Source organism: Antedon mediterranea, chromosome 4 (genome assembly GCF_964355755.1).
Source record: "Antedon mediterranea chromosome 4, ecAntMedi1.1, whole genome shotgun sequence".
NCBI classification, from domain to species: domain Eukaryota; kingdom Metazoa; phylum Echinodermata; class Crinoidea; order Comatulida; family Antedonidae; genus Antedon; species Antedon mediterranea.
The window spans coordinates 2,120,320-2,135,869 of NC_092673.1; the positions used below are offsets into that span (position 1 = coordinate 2,120,320).

Below are 15,550 nucleotides of genomic sequence, written 5' to 3' on the forward strand. Positions count from 1 at the left end.
ACCGATAGGGGGTTCCCGTGTGTTTATTTTTCTTTCCGCTCGAAACAAAAATAATGGCTGCCATTGAAAGGACTTTACGGAAGACGATTAAAATAGTGTTTAAACTAGTTTTGTGTTCATTTTTAGTTACATATGAATGTAGAGCTTTATCTACATATGCTATAGTCAAGGAGGATGATACCGTTACAAACATTTTACCTTCCGGTACCCTTCAGGTGACAGCCGATCAGGCCACTAAAATTCGTTTGATAGGCCAGTTCGATGATGTTTCTCCTGCCGCCGCCGCCGGAGAAAGCGTGTCCTGTGTTCTTACTATGAAAGAGATGGACCAGGGCGAGCCTTGTACTGCAGGTGTGACTGATCCATTTAGTGGTGCTAATGAAAATGATACAGTTGTTTTTGAAATTATTTTACAACTTTTTCAAGGCGATTCCGAGTCAAATTATTTCATTTGTTTAAAAGATACAAAAACAAACACATTTATTCATCAGGGTACTGAACCGTGGTTGACATTAAATGTGATCCCAAAACCGCCTGCGTACATTCTCCCATTGGGAATCCAGATTGTGTGCATTATATTGTTGTTAATAATGTCTGGTCTTTTTAGTGGTTTAAATTTAGGCTTAATGGCCTTAGATCCGACAGAGCTTAAAATCGTACAAAACTGCGGAACGGAAAAAGAAAAGAGATACGCACAAAAAATCGCGCCAATAAGAAAAACCGGTAATTACCTATTGTGTACGTTACTGCTGGGTAATGTTTTGGTGAATACAACAGTGACGGTTTTATTGGATGACCTCTCATCGGGACTTCTCGCAGTACTTGGTGCAACGGCAGGAATTGTCATCTTTGGAGAAATAGTACCCCAGTCGATTTGTTCAAGACACGGTTTGGCAGTTGGCGCCACAACCGTGTGGATTACAAAATTCTTCATGGTGTTCACATTTCCCATCTCGTACCCTATTAGTAAACTTTTAGATTTCTTACTTGGTCAAGAAATTGGTAATGTTTATGATAGAGAACGTTTGCTGGAATTGTTGAAGGTAACAGACGAATACAATGACTTACAAAAAGATGAGATGGATATTATATCTGGCGCACTGAAATTAAAAGGAAAAAATGTCAGCAATATAATGACCCCATTGGAAGACTGCTATATGTTGGATGATGAAGCCGTTCTCGATTTTAAAACCGTCACAGAAATTATGAATAAAGGTTTTACGCGGATACCTGTTTATTCCGGAACTCGTGAAGATATTTGTGGAATCTTATTTGTTAAAGACCTGGCTTTTGTTGATCCTGATGATTGTACACCATTAAAAACTGTTCTGAAATTTTACAAACATCCAATAAATTTTGTTTTTGAAGACACAAGCTTAGATGTCATGTTTACAGAATTTAAAAGAGGTGAATAAACATTTTTATATATCCTTTATTTATGTTTATCATTCACTTATATTTGTTTTTTAAAATAGCTCCAATTTATGATGTTTGTTTCTTGTCATTACAATTTTTTTTTTATTTACAATTTTTTTAATTCCTAATAATTCATTTCAATTCAGCTAATTTCTATTTGCTTAAATAAGGAGGCAAAGAGTAATTACTCATATATGCTGCATCCACTCATACATATAATATGTTTCTCCTCCTCTGTATATACAGTATTTGTTTGTATAATACACAGTTTCCTTGAATACTGACAACAATTTATATACTGTATTTATTTGTACAGTATTTGTAGAAAAGACAGTTTAAGAATTATTACTTAAAGCCCACCCTAAAATTCCGACACTGACACTATGTTTCATTTCCATGTTAGTGTCCCTCATTGATCCCAACATAAAAATAAAATCATTGTAACATAGTTATTAGCGGATTATTTAAATAAAGTAATTACTTTAGAAATATGTGATTATGTATATTTTTAAGGCGAGTCGCACATGGCTATTGTAAATCGTGTAAACAATGAAGGAGATGGTGACCCTTTCTATGAAGTTCTTGGACTTGTCACATTAGAGGATGTCATTGAAGAAATCATACAATCAGAAATTGTTGATGAAACCGATATCTACAGTAAGTTTTCTGCGTTTTATATAATGTATTAAACTCTTTATGCTTGACACATGATCTTTAAACCACTTGGCGTGATGATACAGTAGGCCTACATACGGTAATGTATGTATTTATTTTCGGTGTGGTAGACAGTGTGGTATAACTGTACTACTCTTAGGCCTTGTCTACACTATTAAACTTTATGTGACATCAAAATGTGATGTACCCATATACTGTATGGACATGAAGATGTCATATCACTACCATATTTGAGCATATCACTACCATATTTGGGCACATCACACTTTTTGTTGTCGAACTATTTTGATAGTGTAGACAGAGCTTTACTGTAAGGCCAGGTGCGGGCAAAAAATTTCTATTGATCATAGATGCTAATAATTATCGATATATAGTTTCCCCTATGTTTCATATTTTTGGGGATTTTATTTGTGTTACACAAGCTTGTTGAAAATAAGCACTTCCTTATCAGTGGGGGGATAGTTCAAATTACACAGTAAATTCTCTATTCTTTTGTACACACATTTTGTAAATAGAGAGGCATTTTAAAAAGCTATGAAAAATAAACGGTGTGGTAAAAAATGTTATCAGATGACTAAATATAGGTAATATAACTTGAATTTTACATTTCTGGTATTTTTATTCAACTTCAGATTTTTATTTTCATGCTAATGCTATAGAAAAAATTATCCACTGTGTATCCACCATCTTTTTTCACCTTCTAGGGAGTCACCAGACATGTTATTACATTAGGTTAAACTACCTAACTACTGAAAAAAAGTCTTCCTGGTTTTTATGGCAGAATTTTGCCAAATTTTGTATTTGACCATATTAAAAGAAATTCATATTTTTTCGTCTTGATTTCTGTTTCAAATATTTAATTTATGTACAATTAACCAGATATTATATTTAAAATTCATGCCTGTACCTGAGCTTTAGATTAAGTTACTGCAGTAGTTTGTGGTTTTTCAACAGTAGGATGTAACACTTCAATGCACAAACTTAATGGAAATGACTTAATTCCGTGGGATGGTCAGCACACCTAAAAGTACAGTAAAAAACATTTATAATTGAATGTAATGTTGTACATAATAAACAGTATACTGTAGTCAAATACAGTCAACACTCCTCTCAGACACCCTTTGGTTGGCCAAATATGGTTTTCCATAAATTTTGGTAATGATGTGTTTTAAATCAAGACATTTTTCGAGGTCAAGAAATGTCGGGTTTTGGGATAATTTCTGGTATTCCAAAAGTCTGGTATTTGAAGAGTCGACTTTATAATAATAATAATTCTTTTAATACTTTTTTTCTCAGCTGATAATCGGTCAAAGAAGTTGATTGGAAACAAAAATTTAAGACGTGACTTCTCATTGTTTGCGCAGCAGGATGAGGTTATACGTCCAAAAATATCGCCTCAACTCCATCTTGCTACGTTTCAATTTCTATCTACAGGTTTGTGAAATTCAGATGTTGTTGCTATACCATTCGCTTATACTGTAACTGAAATATTTCCATATAATTAGTTACTATGTATGCATTAAAAGGATGGATCCAAAATGCTTTAAACAGGAGCGCGTTAACATAATATTATTTTATATAGTTTGCCAAAAACAGATCAAAAAAGTAGTTCATAATTTTATTTTAGCTGTTAAAAGTGGAAGGTGCACTGAGTCTAGTGATTGTCCCCCTTAATTCTTCCCCGATTTATGGTTGTTGTGGACAGATAAATGGGTCTGTGGCCGTAATCACCAATCATATTTAAGTGAGACATTTCCCTTAAATCATAAGTATTTCATTTTTAACTCAATAAATATTTGAGTATTTTTCGTTAATTTTTTTCACTTAGATAGGAGATTTGTTTGCTGTTTGCTGGCTATTGTTTCTCTTAGCCTAAGTGGGAACAGTGAATATGGCCACTGGAATGTAATGAGCCAAGGAAGAGATATTCAATTAATTATTTAATCTATTTACCACCATAGAATGATAGTATACAGTATTTGTATTGTAAAGTTATTTTTTGTATTGAAAATTTACTGAAATAGTAACCAGAAGAAAAATGCAATTTTATTTCAATTTGCATAAAAAGGAAAAAAATATTGCATAAAATTTGCCATGAATTGGAAAATAACAGCCGATCTCTGTTACATACATCAATAATGGATAAAACAGAAAATGAATAGAAAGTTTAAATGGCATATAGAAAGAAATATAGCAATATAGCATTAATGATGAATGAAATGATAATTTATGCTAAACAGCCGGCCTTTGATACATACATCAATAATGAATATAAAACGGAAAATGAATTTAAAAGGCCATAGAAAGAAAACAAATATTGCACAATAAGCATTAATGATGAATGCAATGATAATTTATGTTCAAGTGTTGCGAAGATTTAGCATTTCTAAGTCTAAATTACCATTGCAAAGTCAAGTATGCAATCTTATAATATTAGCAATATGCAAGTCACAATGAAATATATTTGTTAGATATAAGTGGTTTGTATTAGGAATTCAATTTCAGACACCATACAAATATTACTAAAAAAAATGATATATAGTCTATGAATTTGGCAAAAGATATTTGTTTAAGAGATACACTGTAATTACTATTATGATTACTGTGATTCTTATTTTATTTTATCAACTTTATTTCAGAAATTACCTTCTGTATTTACAGCTAATTACACAATGAGAAAAAAAATAGTATTTTCTCAAATTTATGGTACGGGAGGCAGTGATTAAGTTCACATTTGAAATGTTATATTTTTTTAATCCCGAAATTGAATAAATCATTTTGCAACTATTAACCTGTAAATACATTCGGTTTTGCAATATAATAATGGTTTTTTTTTCATCATCCAGGGCATCTACCTTCAAACTCTGACCTCATATCATTTTCTTACTGCTTTATATGTTATCTATGTCAGTATGTTAAATAAATGTTATGACACTTGAAAACATATAATTATTATTTCTTAGCTGTTGAAGCATTCAAACCAGAGTTGATCACTGAGAACGTTTTACATCGTCTTATGGAACAAGACATCATCTGCGATATCCGATTTGATCCTAAAGACAACGTCTATCTATACACCAGAGCAAAAGCTGCCGACTTCTTTGTGCTCATTCTTCAAGGCAAAGTTGAGGTCTCTATTGGCAAAGAAAACCTGGTATTTGAGCAAGGGCCGTTTGCATATTTTGGGCATCTGGCACTCTGCCAACCATGTAAGCTTAAATTATTACTTATTATTTACCATATTGTCATGTATGAGTGTCTCACCCCATAATTACCTCTGCCAGAATGACGAGAGGTTATGTGGTTGATCATGTGTGTTGTTTGTTTTTTTTTCTATGTTAGTTAGCAGGATTACTCAAAAAGTTATTACCTGATTTTCATAAGATTTTAAAGGCTGGTTTCATAAGATTTTAAAGGCTGGTTTCATAGCTGTATGTGAACACGTCATTAAATTTTCATATGCCTAGGCAGAGGTTTGCGCTCTCTGAGTGCCCTTCTAGTTTAAGCTGAATTCAATCAAAATTCAATTGTTAAAATTCGAACTCAAAAATTCAAACTATGTAATCTTACCCCTTTTTTGCCAAATTTCATACCTAGGCTCCCATTGAGTCATATAAGGTATATTTATTAAATCTAAAGGAAAATTTATTGACAAAAACTTCGAAGCGTCCAGAAAAGCCAAGCTTTCTTCAGAAATAAATTCCTTCTATTAACTAATTACTGACCATTTAAACTATTATTGCTATTGCTAAAATTTAAATCTCCCAAGCCAACACAGAAAATGGCCAATCATTTTGGGTAAAGTATTATATAGTTTAGTATTTGTTCATGATACATTAAGTAGTGTTAGTAATGATGCAAGCAAATTCAGAATGATATGCAAATTAAGTTATCAAGTTTAAGCATGTAGAATCCTGGATGGTTTAAGTCATCACAGAATACGATATCCTCATAAACTATTAAACATGGTTATTTTGGTTTGCTTGGTTGAAATAAACTCATTAAATATGAATAACCTTCACGTTCATTGATTCTAATTTATTGATGTGTTTAAAATTAGCTGAATTCAACTATGCTCAATATCCATATAATGATCCATCTCAGTTCTAATGTACTTCAATAGTTACTCACGGATAAGGACTATAAACCGTAGGTCCAGTGTACATATCTGGTTCATATGCACTTTAAAGTACCTAGTACATCTTTCAAGACGAGTAGGGGGTGGTTACCCCGGTGTACTAGTTCACACAAAGCCACTGTCACAAACTCTAGTACTGTACACAGGGCGCTCTGGGAGAACAGTCTTCGACTTAAGAGGCTACCCAGTATAAAGAATAAATAATAATAATGATAATAGTTATAATTCCTTTTCTTGGGTCTTTTTTTTTCCTCTCTTTTTTGGAGTAAAAGGTAAAGTAAAACTTTGTCTATTTATATCCATCGGGCAACTTCAATTGCTACTTTTAAGGAAGCTTTAAAAACCTTTTTATTTTAATATCTCCACCTTTTTATCTTGTATTTTTCTTTAACTTTTCTGGTTTTTTTAAAAATTGTTAAACACATTGAGGCATAATAATTTATCATTCCTTTTCTTGTGCCTATTTTTTTCTCTATTTCTTTTTTTGGAGTACTTTGCCAATTTATATCAATCGCTAATTTTAAGGAAGCTTTAAAAACATTTTTTAATTTTTTTCAAATAATTTTCCTAATAATGTGATATAATGTTGTTCTTAACAGCGGCAATGGTAGCTACAACAACAACAAGAGGAAGTACACAAAGCATAGTGAGCACGACAAGTAGTATGGCTGTACATTATTTACCAGATTTCTCCGTCAAAGTAGCCAGTGACGTACAATTCCTGCGGGTGACGCGCGCCCAATATCAAGCGGCACGTGTTGCAACTAAAATGGAACAAGAGAAAAAAGACGACAGTGAGGAAGCTGCGGATGAAATATTCCAAAAAGAATGGAAAAAAGTAATAGACTGCGAAGCTAATAATAGCATTAATTCTATTAGGACTCCTGAGTATGATCGTAAACAGATATGTGATCCTGATAGCAAAGAGAACGCTGTGTGAACACTGTGTGAGACGTTACAAATGTTACCTGAGTAATCACATTCACAGACATTAGAAAACGAATCAGGTTTATTATAAAGACATTTAAACAACTTTTTTCATTTCAATAGGTTGTTAAAATGGTTAAACAGTTAAATAATGTTCACTTTCTAAAATTACTGGAATAAATATTCAATATATTAATTATTATTAAACATCTTTTATAGAAACGTAAAGAAAGAAACGATTCCCATTAAAGATAGTGTTCAATCAATAAAATCATTGAGCAATATTAGAGTTTATTTTATATTTCAAACATTTAGGAGTACCATTCACCACAAATTATGATTTAGTTAGAGGGCTTTCAAAAAACTGTCCTTTTCCTGTTGCTATGGTTATTGTAACTATCCTGGAACCTAGATTTTTTTGGGTGTAGGATTTGATTTTGAAACAAACATTCCAAATCACAATGTTTTATTTATTTCAACATTTTTCTGTCATTAAAGTGTTACTTGTTTTTACTGGCGTTTGAACTTTGCTCTTAAAGTTTGTTTTATGAATTTAAACTAAAGTATTTTTTAAATAGTCTGGCATAATATCGGTCAGTTCTCATCAGCTTCAGATGTCAAATTTTTTTGTAACAGTAAAAAAAACGGGTATTTATAAATATTAATAAAGTTTTTTCTCATCTAAATACCATATACCTTGGTATAAAATTTGGGAACAATTAGGGAATGGGATTATATTGTACAGAGATAGGATTAATGGAATTTACTAAACTTTTTTTCCAAATTTAGCCAAAATATTTAAGAGAGACGGGGGTTTAGGGTTTATTGAGTTTGTTATAAGAAGTGACATTAATATTTTTTTACTGCTTTAGAAATTAAATTAATATAATTTGGTAACATACAGTATTACAGTAGTATAATTGATTTCTTAGGAAGACATAGAAAATGTGACATATTTTTAGTTTTATGAAATTAATTCAGTATATAATTGTTTTATACAATGACCAATTAGAATTAAAATAATTTTGCTTTTGTAAAATCATATTATAATATGTTGTTGTTAACATTCCTCCTATGCACAATACAGTCTGTGTAACTGTAGTAGAGAAATTATTTTTTAAATAGTAATAAGAAATTCAGAAATAAATTGTTATTATTCCTTGATAAATAAACTATGCTATATGACAAGATACCCTTTTGATATTTAATATAAGCTACTGTACTTTATCATTAAGATGACTTTTTTGATAGTTAATGCATTAGTATGGTTATTGTAATAGATGATGTATACTAGTAGTAACCATTGTGTAATACGACTACTGTAAAGCTAGTATACCCATGTAATTAGACTAATTTGCATACACTATACATATTCATAACATAATTATAATATGGTGCAGGTATGTGTATACTCTCTCAGTGTGCAAAAGGTTAATTTTTGCATACCATACCAAAAAAGCTTTAGTCGATATATTTATTATATCGTGTTCCACAAATGTGTACTGCCCTCTATAATTTGTATAACATAAAGGATAGAGATCATGTAATATTGATCATATGGGTGCTTCTAATTAAGGAGAGACCAACTGGGTGATTTATCGGTCATGCTAGGTAGAACACTAATAGTAATGTAACAATACCCAGTCAAGTCAAGGCTTCCCCCCCCCCCCTTTTTTTTTTAGGGAGGGCTAATTCCAAATGCCATGTGATTTTGATACATAATTGACCAATCAAATTGCAAGAATACAATCAGGTGTGTAATAACAGACAATATCTGAATTGGAATTGTATTTTAAATATACATATGGTGTGTACAATATACATGGTATGTACAGTATGCATATTAATGACTTTATTGAGGTTAGTAAAGCAATACTTTACTCTGAAATGGGTCATACGCACATCTGGAGTAACGTTCAAATCAATTTTTTAAGCCTAAAATACAGGGGAATTTTACTAAAATGAGAGTTTATGTGACAGGTTAGGGATTTAAAAAATAATTATAGTTTAAATAAATCACATCATTTAAAATACACTAACAACTGGTGATATAGATTATTTAAAAAATCTCATTAGTTACAACTCGCAAATGATATATTATATTATAGAGAAAGACATTATTATATGTTATAATTACAAGGTTTGTCATGAGAAAAAGCAATAAATTAAATGTTTTAATGTTGGCAAATGTCTGAGAAATGTGTCTTTATTTTTAATAAAGTTGCTTGTCTAGGCCTAGCTACACTGCCTATTTATATAGTTTAGCTTACCTTTGGATGGCTCACGAAATGCATTACATTTTTCAATTTTTTTTTAGTAGGCCTACTTGTAACAGCAGACACGTCGCCTAGGCCTAGTACAGGCTGTACTCGTAGTATGCAAACACACCACCATCAACACGCGACTACTCACAGTGTAGACACACGTGTGTGACAATCCATTCAAAAAACACGTGACGTTTCCTGTACTGTACGCTGTTTGTGATTGGTCGATAGTTACAACTGGCAACTTACCACGTAGTGTAAAAAAAAGGGAAAGTTTTTCGTCCAATAATACTAAAAGTTTGGAACATTTTTAATGTTGGTATTGAATAGCACATAGAAAAAATTAAATATGCTGCTACATCATAAAGTTGGAAAAAAAAGTAAAATCATAAAAATAGTAAAATAAGAAAAATTTATTAATATGGATTAACATTGGATCATGTTGATTGATAATACCAATTTTGGAATTGATTATATTTGACATTACAGTCATTGTTGCCTCAGATTACAGTAACAATATTTTTAAAGATATATTGAAGATATGATAAGATTTTTAATATATATATATATATATATATATTTCTCCTTGTTCTGTTTACAGAGAAAGAAGTGTCTTTCTATTCAGTTAAACTCCTTCATTTTCAAGAATCAACTTCAACCTGATTACGTTTACGATAGAATATGTGGCCATGTTCTAGTTCCTCTTGGAAGAAGGGGACAGGTCGAATAAAATCTTCAATTCATTCCATATCCTCCATCAAATGTTCAAGATTCAGATCGTGAATTACAACATAAAGACCGGATGCAGACTCATTCTCATTAGTATACAGACATTACAACATTGATCACTGGCAGATTGTAGAATAGTCTGGGTTCCAGACGGAGTTTTGTTTTAATATTGTATTAGTAAAAAGATAAATATTTTGGCACATATGGCGTTTCATACGTATACTACTTGAGCTTGGATACTTGTATTTTCAGACAAAAATCGAAATAAAAACAAATAAAAAAAAAAGACAATGAATACAGACTTGGGGCAAGTCTAAGGTAATTGTAGAAGAGTGATGAAATCACTATTTATTAATGTCTTCTAGTACTCTACTTCTGCAGGGTATATAGTTTATATCAAGTTGTGGTTCCTATAAAGTGAAGCTTCTTTCTTAAAATATGATTAAATTAAAATACTGTAATCAAAAAATTCTTTTCTACAGTATAAAATGTAAATAATATTCAAAAGATTATTGCATTATTGCAAGTACTTTTAATAATAATGTTTGTCATAACCTAGGGTTATAAAAGACAACACGGCCGTTCAAACAACCACTGACAAGCAGACACTGATTAGGTGAGAATGCTGATGTCAACACAGTCTGTCTATGGTTAGACATGGTAGTTACTTCATGCAATTTAGCTCGACGCGGCGAAACTTCCGAATTAGAATGTTTTATATCACACAGCTCACTCAATCCGGTATTAAACGCTAGAAGACGAACGCCATATCCAAACGAAGAGCAGATAAGTCGACCGTCTGGGCTCACGCTCAGTTCTTTGATGTAACCTTTTCCATCACTTGGTTCATCAATGTAGTAGAGCAATCGTGAATGTATTACTTTAAATGGTTTGTGGTAACCATGACATTCAAAGAATTCTTTTCCTTCCTCATGCAAAGCAATTGTTGAGTAATTGTCTTGAATATCATGAACACACGTGTACTGTTTAAAAAAATTGATGTAATTTATATTAAACTTTTTTTTTGTTTATTCTGTAAAGAAGGTCATTCCTATTGCCCATTATGAGCTTCGCATGAGTTAATATATTAATATACAATTTAATATATTAATCCAAAGGCAAATTACTGAAAATAATGACAATTCTGTGGGTATCAGTGGCTGGATCTCAATGCAGATACAAAATAAAATAATAAAAAGCTAAATCAAAACGATAAAGTAAAACAGTCAGGAAAAATCAGAAGAGCTTTCGGGCAACACTAGTCCATCATAAGTGCAACACTAGCCCTTCATCAATGCAACACTAGCCCTTCATCAGTGCAACACTAGCCCTTCACCAATGCAACACTAGCCCTTCATCAATGCAACACTAGCCCTTCATCAGTGCAACACTAGCTCTTCATCAGTACAACACTAGCCCTTCATCATTGCAACACTAGCCCTTCATCATTGCAACACTAGCTCTTCATCAGTGCAACACTAGCCCTTCATCAGTGCAACACTAGCCCTTCATCAGTTCAACACTAGCCCTTCATCAATGCAACACTAGGCCTTCATCAATGCAACATTAGCCCTTCATCAGTGCAACACTAGCCCTTCATCAATGCAACACTAGCTCTTCATCAATGCAACACTAGCCCTTCATCAATGCAACACTAGCCATTTATCAATGCAACACTAGCCCTTCATCAATGCAACACTAGCCCTTCATCAACGCTACACTAGCCCTTCATCAATGCAACACTAGCCCTTCATCAGTGCAACACTAGCCCTTCATCAGTGCAACACTAGCCCTTCATCAATGCAACACTAGCACTTCATCAATGCAACACTAGCCCTTCATTAATGTAACACTAGCCCTTCATCAGTGCAACACTAGCGCTTCACTAACGCAACACTAGCCCTTCATCAACACAACACTAGCCCTTCATCAGTGCAACACTAGCCCTTCATCAGTGCAACACTAGCCCTTCATCAATGCAACACTAGCGCTTCATTAATGCAACACTAGCCCTTCATCAATGCAACACTAGCCCTTCATCAGTGCAACACTAGCCCTTCATCAATGTAATTTAATTATTATAAATTTCTGTATGAGCCATCTAGGAATAGGAAAGTAATGTTATTACACAAACCTCTAAATTATCATCATCTGTGCTCATCCGAGATATCATGTTCCACCCTTGGGGATGAACAATTAAAGACGAAATACACAGGTACTCGCTTGTATGGTAATTTGGAAAATCATTAACGACTTCAACACGATTACGTTTACGATAGAATATGTGGCCATGTTCTAGTTCCTCTTGGAAGAAGGGGACAGGTCGAATAAAATCTTCGATTCCTTCCATATCCTCCATCAAATGTTCAAGATTCAGATCGTGAATTACAACATAAAGACCGGAAGCAGACGACAACAACATCTTGGTACCGTCAGCAGTGAGACGCATTCTCATTAATGTTCTAAAATTTAGTAACTCATCATATATTGGTACATTGTCATCTGTAACATATCTGAAGTGTAAAGCAGATTATATTATTGATCATTGAGTCTGACTCACCACCATTTAATTTAAAACTATATCAAATACCAAATATTATTCAGTGAAAGACACACAAATTAACTATCTTAATATGGTATTACTGAACATGTCATATTATAGATTACTTTAAACAGCTTCTTGTATGAAAATATCAGGCATTTAAATTAGTTTGATAAAAAACCCCACTCATCAATATACAATACATTGCACAGGGACAAAAAAACTTATTAATATACAATACAAGGATCCATGTGCAATTATTCTAAAATGAGGTTCTTTACAGTATAGGAAGATGATAATGATGAAGATGATGATGATGATGATGATGATGATGATGATAATGATGATGATGATGATGATGATGATGATGATGACAGAAAAAACTCACTTATTAATATACAATACAAGGATCCATGTGCAATTATTCTAAAATGAGGTTCTTTACAGTATAGGAAGATGATGATGTTGATGATAATGATGATGATGATGATGATGATGATAATGATAATGATGATGATGATGATGATGATGATGATGATGATGATGATGATGATAATGATGATGATGATAATGATGATGATGATGATGATGATGATAATGATGATAATGATGATGATAATGATGATGATGATGATGATAATGATGATAATGATGATGATAATGATGATGATGATGATGATAATGATGATGATGATAATGATGATGATGATGATGATGATGATGATAATGATGATGACAGAATAAACTCACTTATTAATATCCCATAAGAGTACACTTCCATCAAATCCTGAAGATACCATTTGATTGGTTGGTCGGTGGAACTCGATACTTTTTACCCAATTAGTATGACCTTCGAATGATCGCACTTTGGACTTAGTGTTACGTATATCCCACAATGCAATTGTATTGTCATCAGAGCCACTCGCGAATGTTCTGTCATCAAAAAAACTATAAGGAAAAAGAAACATATCAGTTCCAACTTAGTATCAAAAAGACACTGAAGTGGAGATGTTAAATTTAATTTTTTTTTTGCCAGCATATTTCCTTTTGGACCACGATTTCACAGATGAGCACATGGACCTCTACTCTGGCAGTATTTCATCCAATCCATTTTAAAATTCCATCTGCTACAGTTTAAAAAGTTACAGGGGCAGACCCAGGGGGTAGCACTTGGAGCGTGCACTCCACCCCTGTGATATGTTGTGATGCTATACTTACGTGACACAGTTAACACAATCAGTATGAGCATTCTTTACATTGCAGATGGGTCTTGCTGTCAGGGGATCAAACAGTATCATTGCCCTCCTTTCACATGCTGCTACAAGCACTCTCCTGAAGTTTATAAAAGTGGACAATCCATTCATTCATCTTTTATTTTTGAAAAAAAAGTAATTCTCCATAGCTCCAAAACAAATTAATGTCTACATTATTATAAATATAAAGGCAACAAAAATATATATATATATATATATACTGTATATATATATATATATATACTGTATATCCCATAATATAAATAAATTAATTAATTACTTTACTATAATTACTTTTATAAAGTCAATAAAATAAATAATTAAATTGTATGAAGTATAAAACTAGTGTTTTTAGCGACTGATTTACCCATGAAGGAATTTGTTTAAAACTAATTTCTTCATCATTTTTTAACAAACATCAGGGACAGATCCATATTGGGTTTTGCTATGGGCAATTTGCTTCTTGAATCTTCTTCTTGCCCACATGACACCCCATAAACACACCTTTTTATTATTTTTAGAGTCAATCATTGATTATTATTGAGACTTTGACGTTGAGTATTTAGTTAAAATCAAGTACAAATCATCTCAAGACTTGCGCTAACGTTGACCATTTAAATAAAAAAAATGTTGAATAAAAGTTTAAACAAGCACTATATATGTTAGTAGAGTACTAATTTAAATCAAATTACCCATCAGGCGAAAACTCCAAGTTGAAAATGGAACCAAAACCACGTTGATATGATGTGTCTTTGACTGAAGTATTAGATAACTTTTGATAAAGTTTTCTTAAGATACTGTCCGTTGTTCTAGCCCGATGACGTCCCGGGTCATAACTTAACAGTTTATTTCTAGGCCTGGATACCCCAGTACTTGCTGCTGTAGACATTGGTACGGCAAGGCCGATCTCTCTTGCTCGAAGCCATTCGATCGCCTTGAAATTGTCTGTTTTATTTTGTTGGCCTAGGCCTAGGCCTAGGTTAGATGTCATCTTCAAAAAACTAATACTAATTATATCGACTACTCATGAAAATCGATGAAAATACCAGAGTAGTAAAACATTACTTATATTTTCATTTCCTTCCAAATATATACTACTAGGCCTAGACCATGACTAATTAAACTTTTGAAAAGAAGTGGGTTTTTTTTTATATTTATTGTTTACATGTGCAAAAACAGAGGGAGGGAGAGAGCCACCACCGTCCATGTTTACCAACCGGTAGAGGGCGCATAGAATCGAATTTTGAGTGGTGGAAGCACGCCGCCCCATCATCCAGGTCAGCATTAATCATTGGGCGGAACTCGGAGCTGAATAACCGTTTGCAAAATTGAATATAAAGAAAAAAATACATATTCAAGATGTTCTCATGTTTAAATTCAACTCAATGTTTCTATTTTGACCCTTTTATCTGAAAGGTGATTGCTCACTTGCACTCTCTCTCTATTGTGAATGTTATATTCTTCATCCATAGCTATAATGTATGTGATGATAAATGTCAAATAGGTCAATGCTATCTGCAAAATCATAAAACAAAAATCACATCCTCATTCGCCTTTTAAATCATGGAATCTTCAATCACAAAATCAGCAACTCCATCAATCATAA

General features: G+C 32.6%; 2 protein-coding genes across 4 annotated transcripts; one reads left to right on the plus strand and one right to left on the minus strand.

Annotated features, from left to right (window-relative positions):
* The first annotated feature begins 51 nt into the window (after nucleotides 1-51).
* Nucleotides 52-9,921, plus strand: LOC140046187 (metal transporter CNNM4-like). 3 transcript variants are annotated; one of them, XR_011844745.1, is made up of 6 exons: nucleotides 52-1,407; nucleotides 1,930-2,073; nucleotides 3,388-3,525; nucleotides 5,055-5,300; nucleotides 6,829-8,909; nucleotides 9,474-9,921. XR_011844745.1 is itself a non-coding variant. In XM_072090745.1 (5 exons), exons 1-5 carry the CDS (start codon nucleotides 54-56, stop codon nucleotides 7,167-7,169), a joined length of 2,223 nt encoding a protein of 740 aa, XP_071946846.1. In that variant the 5' UTR covers nucleotides 52-53; the 3' UTR covers nucleotides 7,170-9,334. The 3 variants fall into 3 exon arrangements, 1 of the variants encoding a protein (XP_071946846.1); XR_011844744.1 differs by having other exon boundaries at nucleotides 9,477-9,921; XM_072090745.1 differs by lacking the exon at nucleotides 9,474-9,921 and having other exon boundaries at nucleotides 6,829-9,334.
* LOC140046188 (DDB1- and CUL4-associated factor 10-like) lies at nucleotides 9,913-15,101 on the minus strand. Its single transcript, XM_072090746.1, has 5 exons — nucleotides 14,637-15,101; nucleotides 13,910-14,023; nucleotides 13,442-13,639; nucleotides 12,284-12,662; nucleotides 9,913-11,132 (listed from the first exon to the last, which is right to left on the minus strand). The coding sequence occupies exons 1-5, from the start codon at nucleotides 14,933-14,935 to the stop codon at nucleotides 10,698-10,700; spliced, it is 1,425 nt and encodes a 474-aa protein (XP_071946847.1). The 5' UTR covers nucleotides 14,936-15,101; the 3' UTR covers nucleotides 9,913-10,697.
* Nucleotides 15,102-15,550: the final 449 nt, after the last annotated feature.